Here is a 17,538-nt window from a genome sequence, read left to right as displayed (position 1 = left end):
GCCCTGGGGATTTATCAGCCTTCAGACTCAGTCTACCCAACACCATTTCCTGCTTAATGTGAATTTCCCAAGTAGAGCAGCTATATTGTCATCAATGTTGACTGATCTTGAGTGCTTGAGATATGTGAGCATGTCCACAACTGAAAGCCTCTGACAATAAAGATTTTTGGCACAGGCTGGTGCATGATTTTTCATGGTGCTAATTGTCAAGCCAAAGTTTCCACAGGCACTGACAAATTTGTCTAAGTTTTCCTGCATATCACCTTCTGAGCTCACAGTGAGTACACAAAGAGGAAGAGCCTAATGATGGTTTCTTGTACATTGGTTTTGGCTGAGAATCTTTGGTTTAAAAGAGCACCATCAGCCCTGCATCTAAGATTGAGTATATTTTTCATCAGGGTAGACATCAGACAATATTGAAGAGAACATTATACTAAACCGTGCGCTGGGCAAGAACGCAATATTGTTTCGCACCATTAGTGACTGGGAATGGGTCATACTTTTATCATCCATTACTCTGGCCATAAAACTGTCATGGAGTTGTCAGACAACTGAGATGAATTTTTCAGTGCAGCCAGACTTGGCCATGATCTTTCATAGGTCCTCACTACAAACGATGTTGAAATCTTTCATAAAATTGACAAAAGTGGTGACCAATCTGCAGTTTTGTTCTTAGTACTTCTCTTGGAGTTGCCTTGTATCCCATAAATATAACAAGATAGGAGGACGAAGGATTAAAGCCTGTAGATACAATTACTTTACAAGAGACTAACCCTTCACCGCATTTGTGCTTTCATTATCACTCAATAACTACAATATTTAGCCCTGACAGAAAATGACATGCAATTGTGTCGAGCAAGGAATTTCCCGACAAAGAAGCATGAAGAAATGTACACCTCAAAGTTTTGCAGCAAGATGAAAAGGGATAAAGATATAATCTAAACACACTGAGAATAAGCTTTTGGGATAAAATGCCCTGTACCTTTCAACAACTTCTGGCAAAAAAAGCAAATAGGTAAATAGAATTACATAAGTTTTTGAAGTAACTTTGTTTATCATGCTCAATGCCAAGAGCAATAAAATAATGGGCCATGATTTTGAGTTTAAGAGAGTTAGATTCAACTCTTAGGGCTGGGAATCAAGGGATATGGGGGGAAAAGCCGGAACGGGGTTCTGATTTTGGACGATCAGCTATGATCAGCTGGCTCGAAGGGCCTAGTCCTGCACCTATTTTCTGTTTATGTTTGCAGGGAAATGCCATGTTTGGAATTCATGCACAAGCATGTGTAAGCACAGTAATCCCAAACTTGCTGACAGCTGCTCAGAGGCATTTTGCCAACTGCTCTCAAGCATTGACACCACATGGAGTCAAGCAACAGAGTGCAAAATTGTGGCTGTTTAAGCGGCCTGCTCCTGCTGTGTGGAGATCTCCTCTGTTGATTTCAATGGAGAGAATTGCTACAAGGGTTGGTTTATAAAAAACTATTTTTTAAAACATACAAATAAATATGACTAATTTTAATTTCATTTCTTGGAACTAGAATTTAATGGTTTATTTTTAAGTTTTGGAATGCCAGAAACATTGTTTTAGTAACTGGTTAAAACAGAGGCATTTAACTGGCTCTCACCATTGCCCTTTGCACCCCACAAATGATACTACCAGATTTACACACCTGTAGACACTGCACCAGGTCACCAGGTCACCATCATTGTGGTAGATGATCAGGCCTCTATGACTGATGATTTTGAATGATGAATTTGACAATAGAATTTCCAGCAATTCCAAAAAATAATACTAAATATACAGAAACATGTAAAACAAGATTACCCCAAGTTGCATCTCATGCCTTTACTTGCAGGTGCCAATTTCAATATGGCTATTGTATGTACTGTAAACATGAGGAATATTCCATGAACAGTTACATTTCCCAAATAATTTCTTTCACCAATTGTGAAGATCTGACAGTGGAATGTTTCTCCATTTTCTGATATTGAGCTTGTTAAATCTTGGCCCTTGCCGTGAGGGGGGTGAAAGGTGATCTGCCATAATGGCAGCCCATATAAAGCCAGATGGCAATTGAAATATGAGACAGATCCAAGTTAAACTTGGTCAGCTATTTCCAGATGTGCATTCAAAAAGTATTGAGGAGGACAACGGGCCACCAGTAGCTTAGCACCTGAAGATAGACACAAAATGCTGGAGTAACTCAGCCGGGCCTGATGTTGAAGTAGAACATCCATTATCTCTTGTTACATCCGGCCATATGACATTAGGTCATGCAACTTATACAAATGCAATTGAATTTCTGGCAGACAATAGATAGCGATTTTATGCAAGCAGCTAAAATACAAATAATCTAATGAACCAAGGGCAGCTAAAGTGGAAAAACAAAATTGCTAAAATATTCTATCAATCCACAGAGAATTTTCCCCTCTCTCTCACTAACATAAACTCTGCGATTTCAGCAGTTGCTCATTTACATCAACTCCAACTAACAGTTACCATTCTTTTTTAAAGCAATGGAAACATTTTCATTTTACCCAGCATCCATACCAGCAGGGAAAACCTATTGTAGTGCCAAGATTTTCAAATATCCAATTCTGGAGGGTTGTATCTATCCCGTCACTATGAATGCTGACTAAAGAAACCTCTTAAAAACAAACAACATTTGAATTACCTACTGTACACATCTTGTGTCCAGTGTTTTAAGTTTTTTAAAGGACAGTGCATTTAAATGATATTCATGGTCTCAAAGGGGCAATTTCTCATTATTATTTAGGCTGGCCAATAAATGACAATTTTCATCATTTCTTTTACACAGCTTCTTCAATTTTATTTTTGCATCATTTCCATTCAGATATCAAAATGTATAAATGGAAAATCAGATTACTACCGGTAGTGCCATCATGTGCGTTCAGTCATAGTGTAGAAACAGGCCCTCCCAACTTGCCCACACCGACCAACATGTCCCATCTACACAAGTCCCAACTGCCTGCATTTGGCCCATTTCCCTCGAAACTTACCCTGTCCATATACCTTCCATAGCTCTTAGGGCTAATGGAATCAAGGGATATGGGGAGAAATCAGGAACGGGGTACTGATTTTGGATGATCACCCATGATCGTATTGAATGGCAGAGGCATCACAAAATGCTGGAATAACTCAGCGAGTCAGGCAGCATCTCTGGAGAGAAGGAATGGGTGACGTCTCGGGTCGAGGCCTTCAGACTGATGTTAGAGGGGCGGGACAAAGAAAGGATTTAGGTGGAGACAGGAAGACAGTGGGAGAACTGGGAAGGGGAGAAGGGAGGGACAGAGGAGCTATCTAAAGTTAGAGAAGTCAATGTTCATACCGCTTGGCTGTAAGCTGCCCAAGCGAAATACAAGGTGCCTCACCTGGAAAGACTGTTTGGGTCCTCACCTGGAAAGACGGTTTGGGTATTGAATGGCAGTGCTGGCTCGAGGGGCTGAATGGCCTACTCCTGCACCTATTTTCTACGTTTCTCTGTACCTGCCTAAATGTCTCATAAACATTCCGCTAGTTCTTGCCTCAACTGCTTCCCCCGGCAGCTCGTTCCATACATCCACCACCCTTTGGGTAAAAAGGTTACAGCTTGGGTTCATATTAAATCTTTCCCCTCTCACCTTAAACCCATGTGCTTTTTATAAGTTCCATTAGTTCCCATAACACAAATTGAATATATTGCAACGGATAAATTTGGGACCTCCGAAGTCCTTCCAGGTGAGATGGAGGTTCACATGCACCTTCTCCAACTTCATCTACTGCATCCGGAGTGTTCCCGATGTGGCCTCCTGTACATTGGGGAGACAAAACGTAGGCTTGCGACCGCTTTGCTGAACACTTGCGCCCGGTCTGCCAGGACCGACTAGATCTCCCGGTTGTTAACCGCTTTAACTTCCCATTCCCACATTGAACTTTTGTCCTAGGCCTCTTCCATTGCTAGAGTAAGGCCACACGCAAACTGGGGGAACACCACCTCACATTCCGCTCAGGTATCTTACAACCCAACAGTATGAACATTGAATTTTCCAATTTAGGAAACTACACAGCCCTCCCCATCTCCCTTCTTCTGACATATAACCCACCCCTTCCTCCCATGTGCCCCACCTGGACTCTCATCTATTTCTTCCCTCCCCTTCCCCTCACACCGACATTACGTCCTCAAGCCGCACAATTTGCAACTCTTCAATCTCTTTGTATCACATATTTTGTCTTTTTTATCTCTGGCCTTTGTCCAACCATCTACCTATCAAACAACAATCCTCACCTGAGTCAACCTGTTATCTGCCAGGAGTATAAGAAAATAACTGCAGATGCTGGTACAAATCGAAGGTATTTATTCACAAAATACTGGAGTAACTCAGCAGGTCAGGCAGCATCTAGGGAGAGAAGGAATGGGTGACGTTTCGGGTCGAGACCCTTCTTCAGTCTGAAGAAGGGTCTCGACCCGAAACGTCACCCATTTCTTCTCTCCCGAGATGCTGCCTGACCTGCAGAGTTACTCCAGCATTTTGTGAATATCTGCCAGAAGTTGTCCTGCCCCTTCTCTCTTTCAGCTTTGATTTGCCCACATCGCTCTAAATCTTTCCTATCCACATACCTGTTCAAATGTCTTTTAAATGTTACTTTCCCTGCCTCAACCACTTCCTCTGGTAGCTCATTCCATATAATCAGGAACTAGAGAACCATTTAAAGCTACTTTGGAAACTGACAAGTAGAAAAAGGTTATCTGGGAAAAAAATGTCTTGGGGAAAAATATTTCCATGTAACCTCCCTGTAGTAATCAGACATCATTGCCGCTTGAGAACAGTCTGTCAATTTAATTGCAGGTGGCCACTGAAATTGACAAGAGCTTCTGTTGACACTTGTTCAAAAATACTCTATCAAACAATGCAGGATACAACCTTTAGTATTTTTAGCTCGCAGTAACAAAAATAAGTGTGGTATTAAAAAGACATATGTTTTTGAAAATTCTGTAGGGAAAGTCTTGGTTGTTACTAGTCTGGATCTCTCGAGCTCCTAACCCTCTTTTCCTCATTGACAAAATTGTTTATAAAATACAAATAATCATGAGATGTTTCTTTCACACTATCGCAGAACTATCCGTGTTACCAAAACTACTTTTAAAAATAAATCTGGGCATAGTAAGAATATCATGGTTCTGTTTTTGGGACATATGACAATAGAACACTCTTGACCAGTGAAATTATCAATTTAATACATTGTATTGGAAAAAAACCCTGCAGATGCTGGTTTAAAATCGAAGGTAGACACAAAATGCTGGAGTAACTCAGCGGGTCAGACAGCATCTCGGGAGAGAAGGAATGGGTGACGTTTCGGTTTGAGACCTTTCTTCAGACTAATACATTGTATTAGACAATAGACAATAGACAATAGACAATAGACAATAGGTGCAGGAGTAGGCCATTCAGCCCTTCGAGCCAGCACCGCCATTCAATGCGATCATGGCTGATCACTATCAATCAGTACCCCGTTCCTGCCTTCTCCCCATACCCCCTCACTCCGCTATCCTTAAGAGCTCTATCCAGCTCTCTCTTGAAAGCATCCAACGAACTGGCCTCCACTGCCTTCTGAGGCAGAGAATTCCACACCTTCACCACCCTCTGACTGAAAAAGTTCTTCCTCATCTCCGTTCTAAATGGCCTACCCCTTATTCTCAAACTGTGGCCCCTTGTTCTGGACTCCCCCAACATTGGGAACATGTTATCTGCCTCTAATGTGTCCAATCCCCTAATTATCTTATATGTTTCAATAAGATCCCCCCTCATCCTTCTAAATTCCAGTGTATACAAGCCCAATCGCTCCAGCCTTTCAACATACGACAGTCCCGCCATTCCGGGAATTAATCTAGTGAACCTACGCTGCACGCCCTCCATAGCAAGAATATCCTTCCTCAAATTTGGAGACCAAAACTGCACACAGTACTCCAGGTGCGGTCTCACCAGGGCCCGGTACAACTGTAGAAGGACCTCTTTGCTCCTATACTCAACTCCTCTTGTTACGAAGGCCAACATTCCATTGGCTTTCTTCACTGCCTGCTGAACCTGCATGCTTCCTTTCATTGACTGATGCACTAGGACACCCAGATCTCGTTGAACTCCCCCTCCTCCTAACTTGACACCATTCAGATAATAATCTGCCTTTCTATTCTTACTTCCAAAGTGAATAACCTCACACTTATCTACATTAAACTGCATCTGCCATGTATCCGCCCACTCACACAACCTGTCCAGGTCACCCTGCAGCCTTATTGCATCTTCCTCACAATTCACACTACCCCCCAACTTAGTATCATCTGCAAATTTGCTAATGGTACTTTTAATCCCTTCGTCTAAGTATTGATGCATTTGATAAAGCACTATTCACCCAGATAAAATATTATAGAGCTCCACTGAATATTGTCTAATGGTGTCCATCTAATTCAATATTTTGCAAGAGAATATGTTATATAACTTAATGTGCAAAAAAAATCCAAGATGTGCATTACTCTGATATTGGCAAGACAGAAAAAGGAAAACTGAATAGAATCCTAGCTAACTTGAAAATTATTTCATTTCAGTATTTTGAATATAAATGGCAATATAATATTGCTACACTCTGTAATTCTTGGCCAGAGAAGTAGATCAAATTTTGTACAACGGTGGAAGTTGCATACAAATATGTTAATTTCACTTCTCTTTCCATTCTGTTTCATAAAAAGTAATGCAAGGTGGATGGACAAAATCTCAAAATTTCTGCATTGATTTCTGTTTATTAGAACAGCAAAACTGCTTGGACTTATATTGTGCCCCAAACATGCACCAAATATTTAATTTATAATTAAAAAGAATTGTGAGATAAACTAAATGCAATCAAGGATAGTCAGGATAATAACAAAAGTAAAGAGTAGGCCAGAGTTCAAAGAATTAAGAATTCAATCAGTGTCAGTGTAGTTGGAGAACTGTACCAATATGAAGAGATAGGTCTTTCAATAAAGATAGTAAACTTAATTTGTGGGATAAGAAACAGAGAGTGTTGTGGATGAATAGGCAAGATGTGCAAAATGGGAGGCAGAAATTGAATCAAAAAGATGGAGATGGTAGTAGATCTTAAAATGGTAGAGTGTTTGTGCCAGAGTCTTGGAATTGAAACTGAACAGTCCTGTTAATCCAACACAGGAGAGACAAGGAATGTGTGTAAACTGCCAAGCACCATTGGCAGCACAAAGATAATGGTCAGAACAAGATTGGAGTTGTAGAGCTGGAGTGTAGTTAGCATGCGTAGAATAAAGATAAAGCTACAGACTGATCCTCAAGAGGTTCCAAAGGTGAACACATAGAAAAAGGAGAAGAGGCAACTATTGCAGATGCTCTGGCAATTATGGAATGGTGGTAGAATTAAGAATGTTATTACCTTTAGTTTAATGGTGGAGGAGAGTGTAACTCTTGATTAAGGTTGTCGTATTGAGTGGAGAAAAAGAGGGGTACATAGAAGCCAATAACATATTAAAAAATTGGGGAAAGTAAAAATAGAAATGCTGCATTATTGGAAAGAGAGTGTGAAAAGAGGTACTTCTGAAAAAAAGGAATGGGTGTCTCACATAGAATCGGAAATATAACTTTAATTACCTTGGTGGCTTGGGAGGGAAATTATGTTATTTTCACTTTAGCGGTAACTCAACGAAGAAAACAGAAACAAAGGAGGAGACAGTGGAATAAAGATGATAGGATCAGATATGAACCGCATGTAAAAGATCTATATTCTGTTGGTAGCAGTATCTGAATACCAGCTTAGGCGATTTGCAGGAGTAAAAATGGCATCATTATGGCTATGCATATACTGTGAATAGTTCTGGACCCCAAGTGACAAAAGTGAATTCATCATTGGGTTGAAAGATTGCCTCAATACAAGAACAATAATTGGATGATATTTTTTATTTAAAATCTACAAGCTAAATGACGTACTTGGGACTGAGAAAGATTCAAAAGTCTACAATATGAGATTATTCATGTTGGCAGCCCATAGAATACACAGTAATCTAACTTCCGTTTGGTCTGCCTGGTTTATTGCATCATTCTATAACTGATTACGATGCTCCTTTTATTTAAAAAACAGATTTTACCAATATTTTCATTTCTTCTGATGTTTTGATCTACTAGAAGATATGGAAATGTACAATGTGAAATTTGGGTCCTATTCTTAATATAAACAACCAACCGTACCCTCATGAAAATGATTTTTTTAATAAAACCTCAAGAAATGTTGTCGGTTTCCTATAATCTAGTTTAATTTGCCTTTACCATGAACAGTGGAGGCTCAACAATCACATTACTTTTAGCATGGAAACGATGGAGGAGTTAAGTACTTCAAACCTATCAGATTTACCAACTAAGTCACCTAAAGTAGTATTTGTATTAAAAATTAGGGTAAAATAGTGATTTAACTACACCCGGAGAACCAAATCAATGACATGGAATTGTATTTACAGGTCCAACTGTATACCGCAGGCCCTCGGGTATATCCTTGCTTAATTATCATTGCTTGCAAGATGCCAAGCCAAATAGAGCATTGTGATATATTTACAAATAAACATGAAACACTTGTCCGAGGCCAACAAAAATCAACAGAATTAATCCACAAACATAGTTATAGGATAATTCAAGAGAGTGCTACTGTTTCTTTAATGCACCAGGAGAAACTCAGAAGACTCTGGAGTGCTCCAAGTGATAGAACAAAAATTAAACTACTTCTTATAAAATCAATCCAAGCATGCAAAACTATTTTCATTCAAAACATAAAGGAAGAGAAATGTTCGAATTCATTGACAAACAGGAAAGAAACAGTGAAACATATTGCATAACCGTTTGGAAACTGCAGATAGAACACAAAGTAGCCATTGTCTAACAATATTACGTCATGCTTGGATTTGGATTACTATATAAACTCACAGAAAAAACAGGGGTACAAGTTTTAACGTGAGGAGGGGTACTTGGAAAACACTCAAATAATCAAAATGAGCTGCATAAGTTTCCTATTCCCAGATAATTGTGCTTTTACATTGACAAATCATAGTTACAGAAAGCACATTGCAACTCACAACACTGATTCTAAAATCATAATAGGTCAGACGGAACCTGTGGAGTGAACAGAAATTGCAACATCACTATTGTGAACTCTAACTTCTCATTAATTCCCTGTCAAAAGCTTGCACTTACACAAGATCTTTAAAAACATTTCACAGCAATCAACAGGATCTTATTAATTATATTGACACAGCCAAAAAATTGTTCCTATGCCAACTTTTATTCTAATGGCAAAAGCTGAAATTTCTTGATCGCAAATAATATCTTATATTTTAATGCATCAAATAGAATGCCTTACATTTCTGATGCAGTTCTTCTTAACCTACTTCCAATACCATGAAGCATCGCACACCTCTGCTTTTTCTATGAAGGATGTATTTGGTTTGTGGTTCCCAAGAAAACAATTTTCTGTTGAGTTACTGAAAAGCATTAGTTGTGCTACTTTTCTAACCAAATGCACGAGCAAAAAAAGGTTTGACTCAAATAAATTCCTCCCTCTGCCTACTGCTTAAATTATCTAGTTGGATGTTAGTATTTTCCACATTAGTACACTAGTTGCTATTCTAGTAAGAAAACCGCAAAAATCAAGACTGTTGGAAAACAGCCAATCTGAAAAAGTGCGTTGAGCAGCTTTGGTGCACAAAATGGTTATTGCCATATAGTCTAAACCAAATTGGAAGTAAAACAAAATCATAAAATTGGGATTTGTTTGTTTCAAGAAATTGTATTTTACACTATTAACATAGAACATACAACAGTGCAGCACAGGATGTCCATGCTGAATATGATGCCTCTGCCTGCACGTGATCCACTTCTCGCCACACACAAGTGCCCATCTAAAGGCCTCTTAAATGTCACTATTGTGTCTACCTCCACCACCACCCCTGGCAGCCAGGCATTTACCATTCTGATTAAAACACACTTGCTCTACACATCTTTAAACTTTCCCATCTCATTTTAAAGCTGTGCCCTCTAGTCTATGGCAATTCCACCCTCGGATAAAGGCTCCTCCCCCATCTATGCCTCTTCTAAGAGTATAACCTTATACTCTTCTTTCAGGTCTCCCCTCAGCTTCAAACACTCCAGAGAAAACAATCCCACTTTGTGCAACCTCCTGATCTAGGCAACATTCTGGTAAACCTCCTCTGCACCCTATCCAAAGCATTCACATCCTTCCTGTAAATGAGGTAACCAGAACTGCACATAATACTCCAAATGCGACCCAACAGCTGCATTTAGAGCTTCACAGATCCCTTGATCCATACAGAGGGCTGTCTGCTGTCACAGATTTTAGAATAAACATTACAATGGATGATTTTCTATATACAAAGATTCTGCTCCAAAAAGGGTTACTTGAATTCATGCATATTTCACTATTTCCAGAATAACCTACTCATTTTGCAAGTTATTTACAAAGGTTGTACGTTGGATCTAATTTCTTTTGTTAGTGCTATTGACAATATTATGCTTAAAAATATACCAGTGAAATAAAAGACAAATCGGGACAGGTTGTACCCCATCCAAATTCCCAATAGATGGGACTTCAACCTCAAATGGTATTGTGTAAGTGACACAAGTGCAGAAGAATCAAACGTTGAGGCAATGAAATGGCCTTCCAACTCTCCCAAAATGTTTCTGATCTTGCTTTTGCAACCACAATAGATTGCAATGTCCATCATCAAAATGTGCATGAACAGATACTATCGCATGGCAAATTGTTGGAATCTCTCCTGTTGTAGATGTCATTCCCTGGCACAACACAAACGTTTCTTGGCATTTAACAGTCTTGGTATGGATATTATCCTTGTCTTCTTATGGACAGGCATAAACTGTTCTATTACAAGAGAATCACTCAGCTCAGATTTTTGATGGAGGAAAGATCATACAAACCAACTAAAGCCAATTGTCCTGAAACAGCTCTCTGTTGATCTCTTGCAGCACTATCAGAAAACTGAGATTACAACACCCTAATGATCATAACTAGCTTTCCTAGTGTAGCATATGACTTGACTCAATGAATGTTTCCCCCAATTCTAATTTTACAATACTCCTTGATATCCAGGATACCCCTCGCAATGCACCTTAAATTAATTTAGAGATACAGCTTGGTAACAGGCACTTCAGCACACCAAATCCATGCCGACTATCGTTCACCCTCTCACACTAGTTCAATGTCATCCACTCCCTACTAGGGGCAATTAACCTTGAGAGGAAAGCAGAGCACACAGAGGAAACCACGCGGTCAGAGAGAATGTATAAGCTCCACACAATTGCCCAAGGCCAGGATCAAACCCGGGTCTCTGGCGCTGAGGCAGCAGCTCCACCAGCTCGCCACCGTACCTCTGCAATGCATCTCCAATATTCACATTTATAAGGCCATTATGAGGACCGAGTCAAGGATTCTGAATGAAACCCAAGCATCGGAAAATAGTTCAGTGCCGGGACTGGATTCATCCTGCTTCCTGTGGACAGATGACAGCTTTCCAGAACCAGTTTTCTGTACTGTGTAGAAACTCTTTCGATCTTGGAGCACAGAGTCTTCAGTATTTGAGCAGGGAGTTTGTTGTACTCAGCACACATTGATATCACTTGCAGTGCATTAAATTAGATTAGATCAGCTTCCAAATGATCGGGTCATCGAATAAGGCGAACTGGAACATCCACTCGGTAACTATTGTTGAAAATTAGTTTTGTCATCTGCATGCGAGATTGACTCCAACATTTAGTACTGCAGAATCGGTCACACAACATAAATCAATATTTGAACCAAACTGTTCTTCATACAAAAGATACATTAAGACTACAGATGGTAATATTTTTTGTTACTGATCTACCATATTAAAAAAAACATATTTTTAGGTTCTGGACCTAAAGCAACCATATACTGAACTGAAAGCAAATACTATTTTTTTTTACAAATAAAGGATTATCCACAAGTTAATATTTTTCTCCCAATTTTCTGCAATTGTAAGCCTATGAAGAGGGATGAGAAATCAAAGTCTAATCACTTCTAAAAATATATATGCAGTAAAAGTCCTGTCACATGCCAGTACAGGCACTTTGACTGTGGGTGGGCTGGGCTCATTGCTGTTGCAACTTCCAGTCAGTTACTACAGTACCATATTTCCCAGAAAATGCGAGAAAGTGATGGCCCTTATAAAATTTACCAGTGCCTTCTCTTTAACTGGGGAAAGCCAGTGGAATAGTGGATGCTGCGCACTCCCACTCCCTACAAATTATAAAAATAGACCAGTATGCCAAGTTGCCCAAACCAAATAGATATTTCCAAAAAACAAAAATCCTTTTGAACAGTCCAGACAGCATAGTTATCTGATGATGGAATACAATATTACATATTAATAAGCCATGCCTCTATTGTGCAAACCTATTCAACTGTACTCTGTCTGCTATATGTTTACTCTTTCAACCAAAAACATCAAACAAGTGTTCTACTGGTGACGCAAGCCACTTTGAGAACATTCATTGTACAGTAATACAAACGTGTGCTGGATCACATATGGCTTAAATCTGGCAAAGGATTTACTGTAATACAGCTCCAAAGAAACAATAACATCCACTTATGAACATACAGATTTTTTTCCCAAAGACTAATTCAGCTGCTTTCATTGGTCCATTTGGGTGCTAAATCCTTATCTAGCACTCTAGCATTACTGTTGTAAATTTGATCAAAGGCTTAAGTAGAACAATTATTATACAATCATAACCTGTCTAGATTGATTCGTAGAACTGGCTGTTACGATCCCCGACGAGGTTATTTATCCCAATGGTTCAGTTAAAAAATCTGAGATTCAGTTCAGTGGCTTCCAGATCATAAGATGCAAATTGCCCCAAATTGGAGCTATGATATATACAGGAAAGATTGAGAAATTCTCAAAAGGTTAGCCTAAAGAACAAGCAGATATTAGGTTTTATTTAGTACACATTTGGCTTAAGAAAACAATGTTTTCACTAATCTTTTAATGGGTCATTACTTTGCAAATTCTTTGAATCGTGCAAAATAGCTTCTGCCTCAAAACAACATCCAAAGTAGAATATGAGCACAGGGAATTCAGGACTTGGTCCTATGTGTGAGACAGCGTCCAGTAGGTCGGCAACCTCATAGAAAATTAAAATTTGAAGATAAAACACTCCAAGTTCTACCCAATTTCATTCTGACATTAAAAGCCTCCAAATAGATGACATAGATTTTCCACATACATTGACAGACACCTACTAATCCTTGACTTGACAATCAAAAGTGAAAGCCAGTCCATAAGTAATTCAACTGTTGGGCACCTTAGAGGCTGCAATGTGCTTGCATCATATTTTGAATCTCATACAGAGTGACACGACAGCTTTTATTTCTTCTCCACATGAAGATCCTGGGCACTCTCTCATGCAAACACTAACTTACCCACATCACCTTTGCTTTCAAGTTCAAAAGAGGTCATTAAACAATGAATCGAGTTAAATTCAGAAACATGTATTAACAGACACCACACTATTTTAAGAGTACGTACAAGCTAAACAAACTTAAGTACAAATCCTTGTGAGTTGGTGTTTATTATATTGTATTAGGAAACAATTGGGATTTGAGAATTATTTTCCTCATGGGAAAGAAATAAGGTTAGCAATTCAGTTATTGCCAAGTCTGTTTGACAGTTCTAAAATGGCTTTTTTAATCTTCAAATAAAAATGGTATGCACACCACGAGTAACAATTAAAAAATAGAAATATTTTCGATCACCGAATCTTTTGTCCCCTATTTGTTGATTCTAACGCATTTATATAAAATATATAACCTTGCTATAACGTACCCACCTGCAGGGGTGATAACTACAGTTTTACTGGGAAATAGCACGCGAAAAATATTGCGTGCGCATGATGATCAAAATTATTTGCAGGTCTTCCTAAAACATATTCTGTTTTATCTGTGAAATATATTAGCAAATATGAACTCGCCCAGTTCGTTATATTGTCTTACGAATATAGTGACTCGGGTTAATGACCTCGCAAGGTTAAATACCCAGGAAAAAAAATGTAAAACTGTGCCTGAAAATCAATCTTTCAAAAAAAAGGTCAAAATATACATACGGGATTCCCACAAACCACAACACGTGTCTGAATGCCACAGCTCACACGTGTAGTAATAGGCACGATTAAGCAGAAAATGTTAAACATCATAGTTAGGCATCGATAGATTGAATGAAAACAAACTGCTTTACATTTTTTGTTAGGAGTACATGATTTGAAAACGGGTCTCTGCAACCACATGTGCATCTAAACCTTGTCACTGCATGAACATGGCCGAATTAAGGGTGGGAAATCAAGGTTAATGCTGATGTGCTATCGATTGCTCTCTCTCTGCGGCCGTGGCCGACAAGGGGGAGATATTCCTCAAGACAGCTGCCGGCTCTCCACGTCGCATATCCCCCTCTTCACAACACGCTCCATACTCACACCCTGGGCAGCTGTAGAGGCGGCGCCCCTCTCCGCTGGAACACACCGTCCACGAACACCCCGTTCTTGCCCAGACACTTCAGGTAGAAGCCGCTGGCCGCCGCCGCCTCCCCGCCGCGGAAGATCTCCAGGTGCTTGCGGGAAATGAAGCTGGAGTGGCCCATGTTGACGTCCACCTGGCCCTGGCTGGAGTTGCGGCCGATGGTCACACTCCTCGTCTTCATCAAGAACTCCAGGTCGCGGCCCTCCAGCCGCGCCACCACCTCGGGCCCCGACTGCTGCCCGAGTCCCGGGGCCCCTCCTGCCCCGCGGCCGCCGTTCAGCTCGTCCTGGGGGTCCCAGTGAACCTGGACCCGCGACGGGCTGCACGGCGCCGACTTGAGGGCGAGCAGGGCCCGGGCCCCGCAGTCGCTGCCGCCGTTATTCACGGCGCCGGGTGTCGACTCGCTCGGACCTGCTGCGCTGGCAGTTGCTGCGGCCATCTTAACGATAATTCTATTTTGATTATTTTCTTTATAGAGATTAACGGGAGGGTTTGTTTTTTTTCCCTCCGCAACAGAAACAGCGGCGGCGGCGGCGGCGGCCGAGAGGGGGAGTGAGACGGCGCAACCAAACTTGACGCCCGACGTCAGTCTGAGCGACAGCGAGCTGGGCCAATCGACAGCCTCAACCGGCCGCCCGCGTCGCGGGGTGATCGCCCGCCCGGCCAATCAACGGTGGGGAGGGGGGCGGGTCTACCAGCTGCAGCAAGTTAGGTTGCCGCGGAGAGCCGGGGCTGCGGAGAGCTGGGGCAAAGGAGAAGGAGGCGGGAAAACCCGGACTGGAGTAGATTCACAGGAAGATAGACACAAGACGCTGGATTAATTTAACGGGACAGACAGGCAGCATCTCTGGAGAAAAGGAGCAGGTGATGCTTCGGGTCAAAACCCTTCTTCAGACTTTAGCCGGACACTCTCATAGAAATATAAAATTCTTAGAGGATTGGGCAGTGTAGATGCAGGAAAAATGTTCCCCATGTTGGGGGAGTCCAGAAACAGGGGTCACAGTTTAAGAATAAGGGGTAGGCCATTTAGGACTGAAATTAGGAAAAACTTTTTCACCCAGAGAGTTATGAATCTGTGCAATTCTTTGCCACAGAAGGCAGTGGAGGCCAATTCACTGCATGTTTTCAAGAGCTCTGGGGCAAAGGGAATCAAGGGATGTGGGGGAAAAGTCAAAAAGGGGGACTGATTTTAGATGATGTTTCTAAAAGACAATATGGGTAGGAACTGCAGATGCTCGTTTAAAACAAAAAGACATAAGATGTTAGAGTAATTCAGCGGGACAGACACCATCTCTGGAGGGAAGGGAGACTTTGGAGGGTGATGTTTTGGGTCAAAACTCTTCAGTCTGCAGACTGAAATACATTTTTCAAAATATTCCACATTGTGTTTGAAGAAGGGTCTTGACCCGAAACGTCACCCATTCCTTCTCTCCAGAGATGATGCATGTCCCGCTCAGTTATTCCAGCATTTTGTGTCTATCTTCTGTATAATCCAGCGTCTACAATCACTCCCTACACTGAATGTACAAGGGCAGGACTCCATGTTAGTTATAATATCCCACCTAACTGCAGCCTTTGCAAAAGCATTTTGCATCCAAAAGACAGCGGATCATATCACTGATTTGAAAACGAATGAAAACGAATCAACAGAAAATGCCAGCTTGCTCTGTTGGTGTCTGACCGAAAGGAGACATTTGGGCCTAAATTTGAAATGTTCATGACATTAAATCTATGAAGGATGGAGCTCCACATGTGGCAGACAGAATAAGAAATTAGCTGATGCACAAAGCTTATGTGTTATTAGATTTTCCTTTGAAATAATTCCTTCAATTGAGTGAAATAAACACTTGGTTGTTAATTCAAGGTACTGTTCCAAATTAGCCAAGTAGACGAAATGTGTTGGAAGGAACTGCAGATATACAAAATGCTGGAGTAACTCAGCGGGACAGGCATCATCTCTGGAGAGAAGGAATGGGTGACGTTTCGGGTCGAGATCCTTCTTCAGACTGAGAGTGAGGGGAGAGGGAAACTAGAAATATGGACGCGTTAGGTGTGAAAACGACAGATCAAAGCGGATAGGCTGACTATCCCGCGGGCTAGATTTAAGCTCAGGGGTGACTGCGCTTTTGCGGTTGCAGCTCCTAGACTGTGGAACAGCATCCCTCTCCCCATCAGAACTGCCCCCTCCATCGACTCCTTTAAGTCCAGGCTCAAAACCTATTTCTACTCCCTAGCGTTTGAGGCCCTCTGAGGGGGAGCTGTGAACTGTTTATGTATGTGCTGTTTTGTTTGTGTGCCATTGTATGTTGGTTCTTAGTACCTGAACTGATGTACAGCACTTTGGTCAATGTGGGTTGACTTTAAATGTGCTATACAAATATAATTGACTTGATGTTGGGGGAGTCCAGAACAAGGGGCCACAGTTTAAGAATAAGGGGTAGGCCATTTAGAACTGAGATGAGGAAAAACTTTTTCAGTCAGAGAGTTGTGAATCTGTGGAATTCTCTGCCTCAGAAGGCAGTGGAGGCCAATTCTCTGAATGCATTCAAGAGAGAGCTGGATAGAGCTCTTAAGGATAATGGAGTCAGGGGGGTATGGGGAGAAGGCAGGGACGGGGTACTGATTGAGAATGATCAGCCATGATCACATTGAATGGCGGTGCTGGCTCGAAGGGCCGAATGGCCTCCTCCTGCACCTATTGTCTATTGACGCTGCTGGAGGTTTGTGGAAGCGACTGGGTCGGCCGGCTCCGGGTTTTGCGGCGAGCTGTCGCCTTTGGGGCCAGAAATATGTGAAACCAAGTCTCCAGCAGCACCGTGAGACCGCAGGTTGTGGGCTCGTGTGCTGTGGACACGGGGTGGGAGCGGGACCTGGTGTGTGGAGATGCAGGGCAGGGGTCTGTATTTGGTGCATCGTTCACTCCCCCTCCG

At 41.4% G+C, this 17,538-nt stretch overlaps 1 protein-coding gene across 1 annotated transcript in view; it reads right to left on the bottom strand.

Annotated features, from left to right (window-relative positions):
- The window catches only part of foxk2b (forkhead box K2b), an 84,252-nt gene extending 69,097 nt beyond the window's left edge, over positions 1-15,155 (bottom strand). Inside the window, exon 1 of the mRNA XM_078400946.1 lies at positions 14,566-15,155. Within this exon, the coding sequence (XP_078257072.1) occupies positions 14,566-15,047 (482 nt within the window). The 5' untranslated portion in view covers positions 15,048-15,155. The remainder of the gene's footprint in view (positions 1-14,565) is intronic.
- Positions 15,156-17,538: the final 2,383 nt, after the last annotated feature.

The sequence above is a fragment of the Rhinoraja longicauda genome, chromosome 6, assembly GCF_053455715.1.
Source record: "Rhinoraja longicauda isolate Sanriku21f chromosome 6, sRhiLon1.1, whole genome shotgun sequence".
NCBI lineage: Eukaryota > Metazoa > Chordata > Chondrichthyes > Rajiformes > Arhynchobatidae > Rhinoraja > Rhinoraja longicauda.
This window is presented reverse-complemented; position numbering and strand designations above follow the sequence as displayed.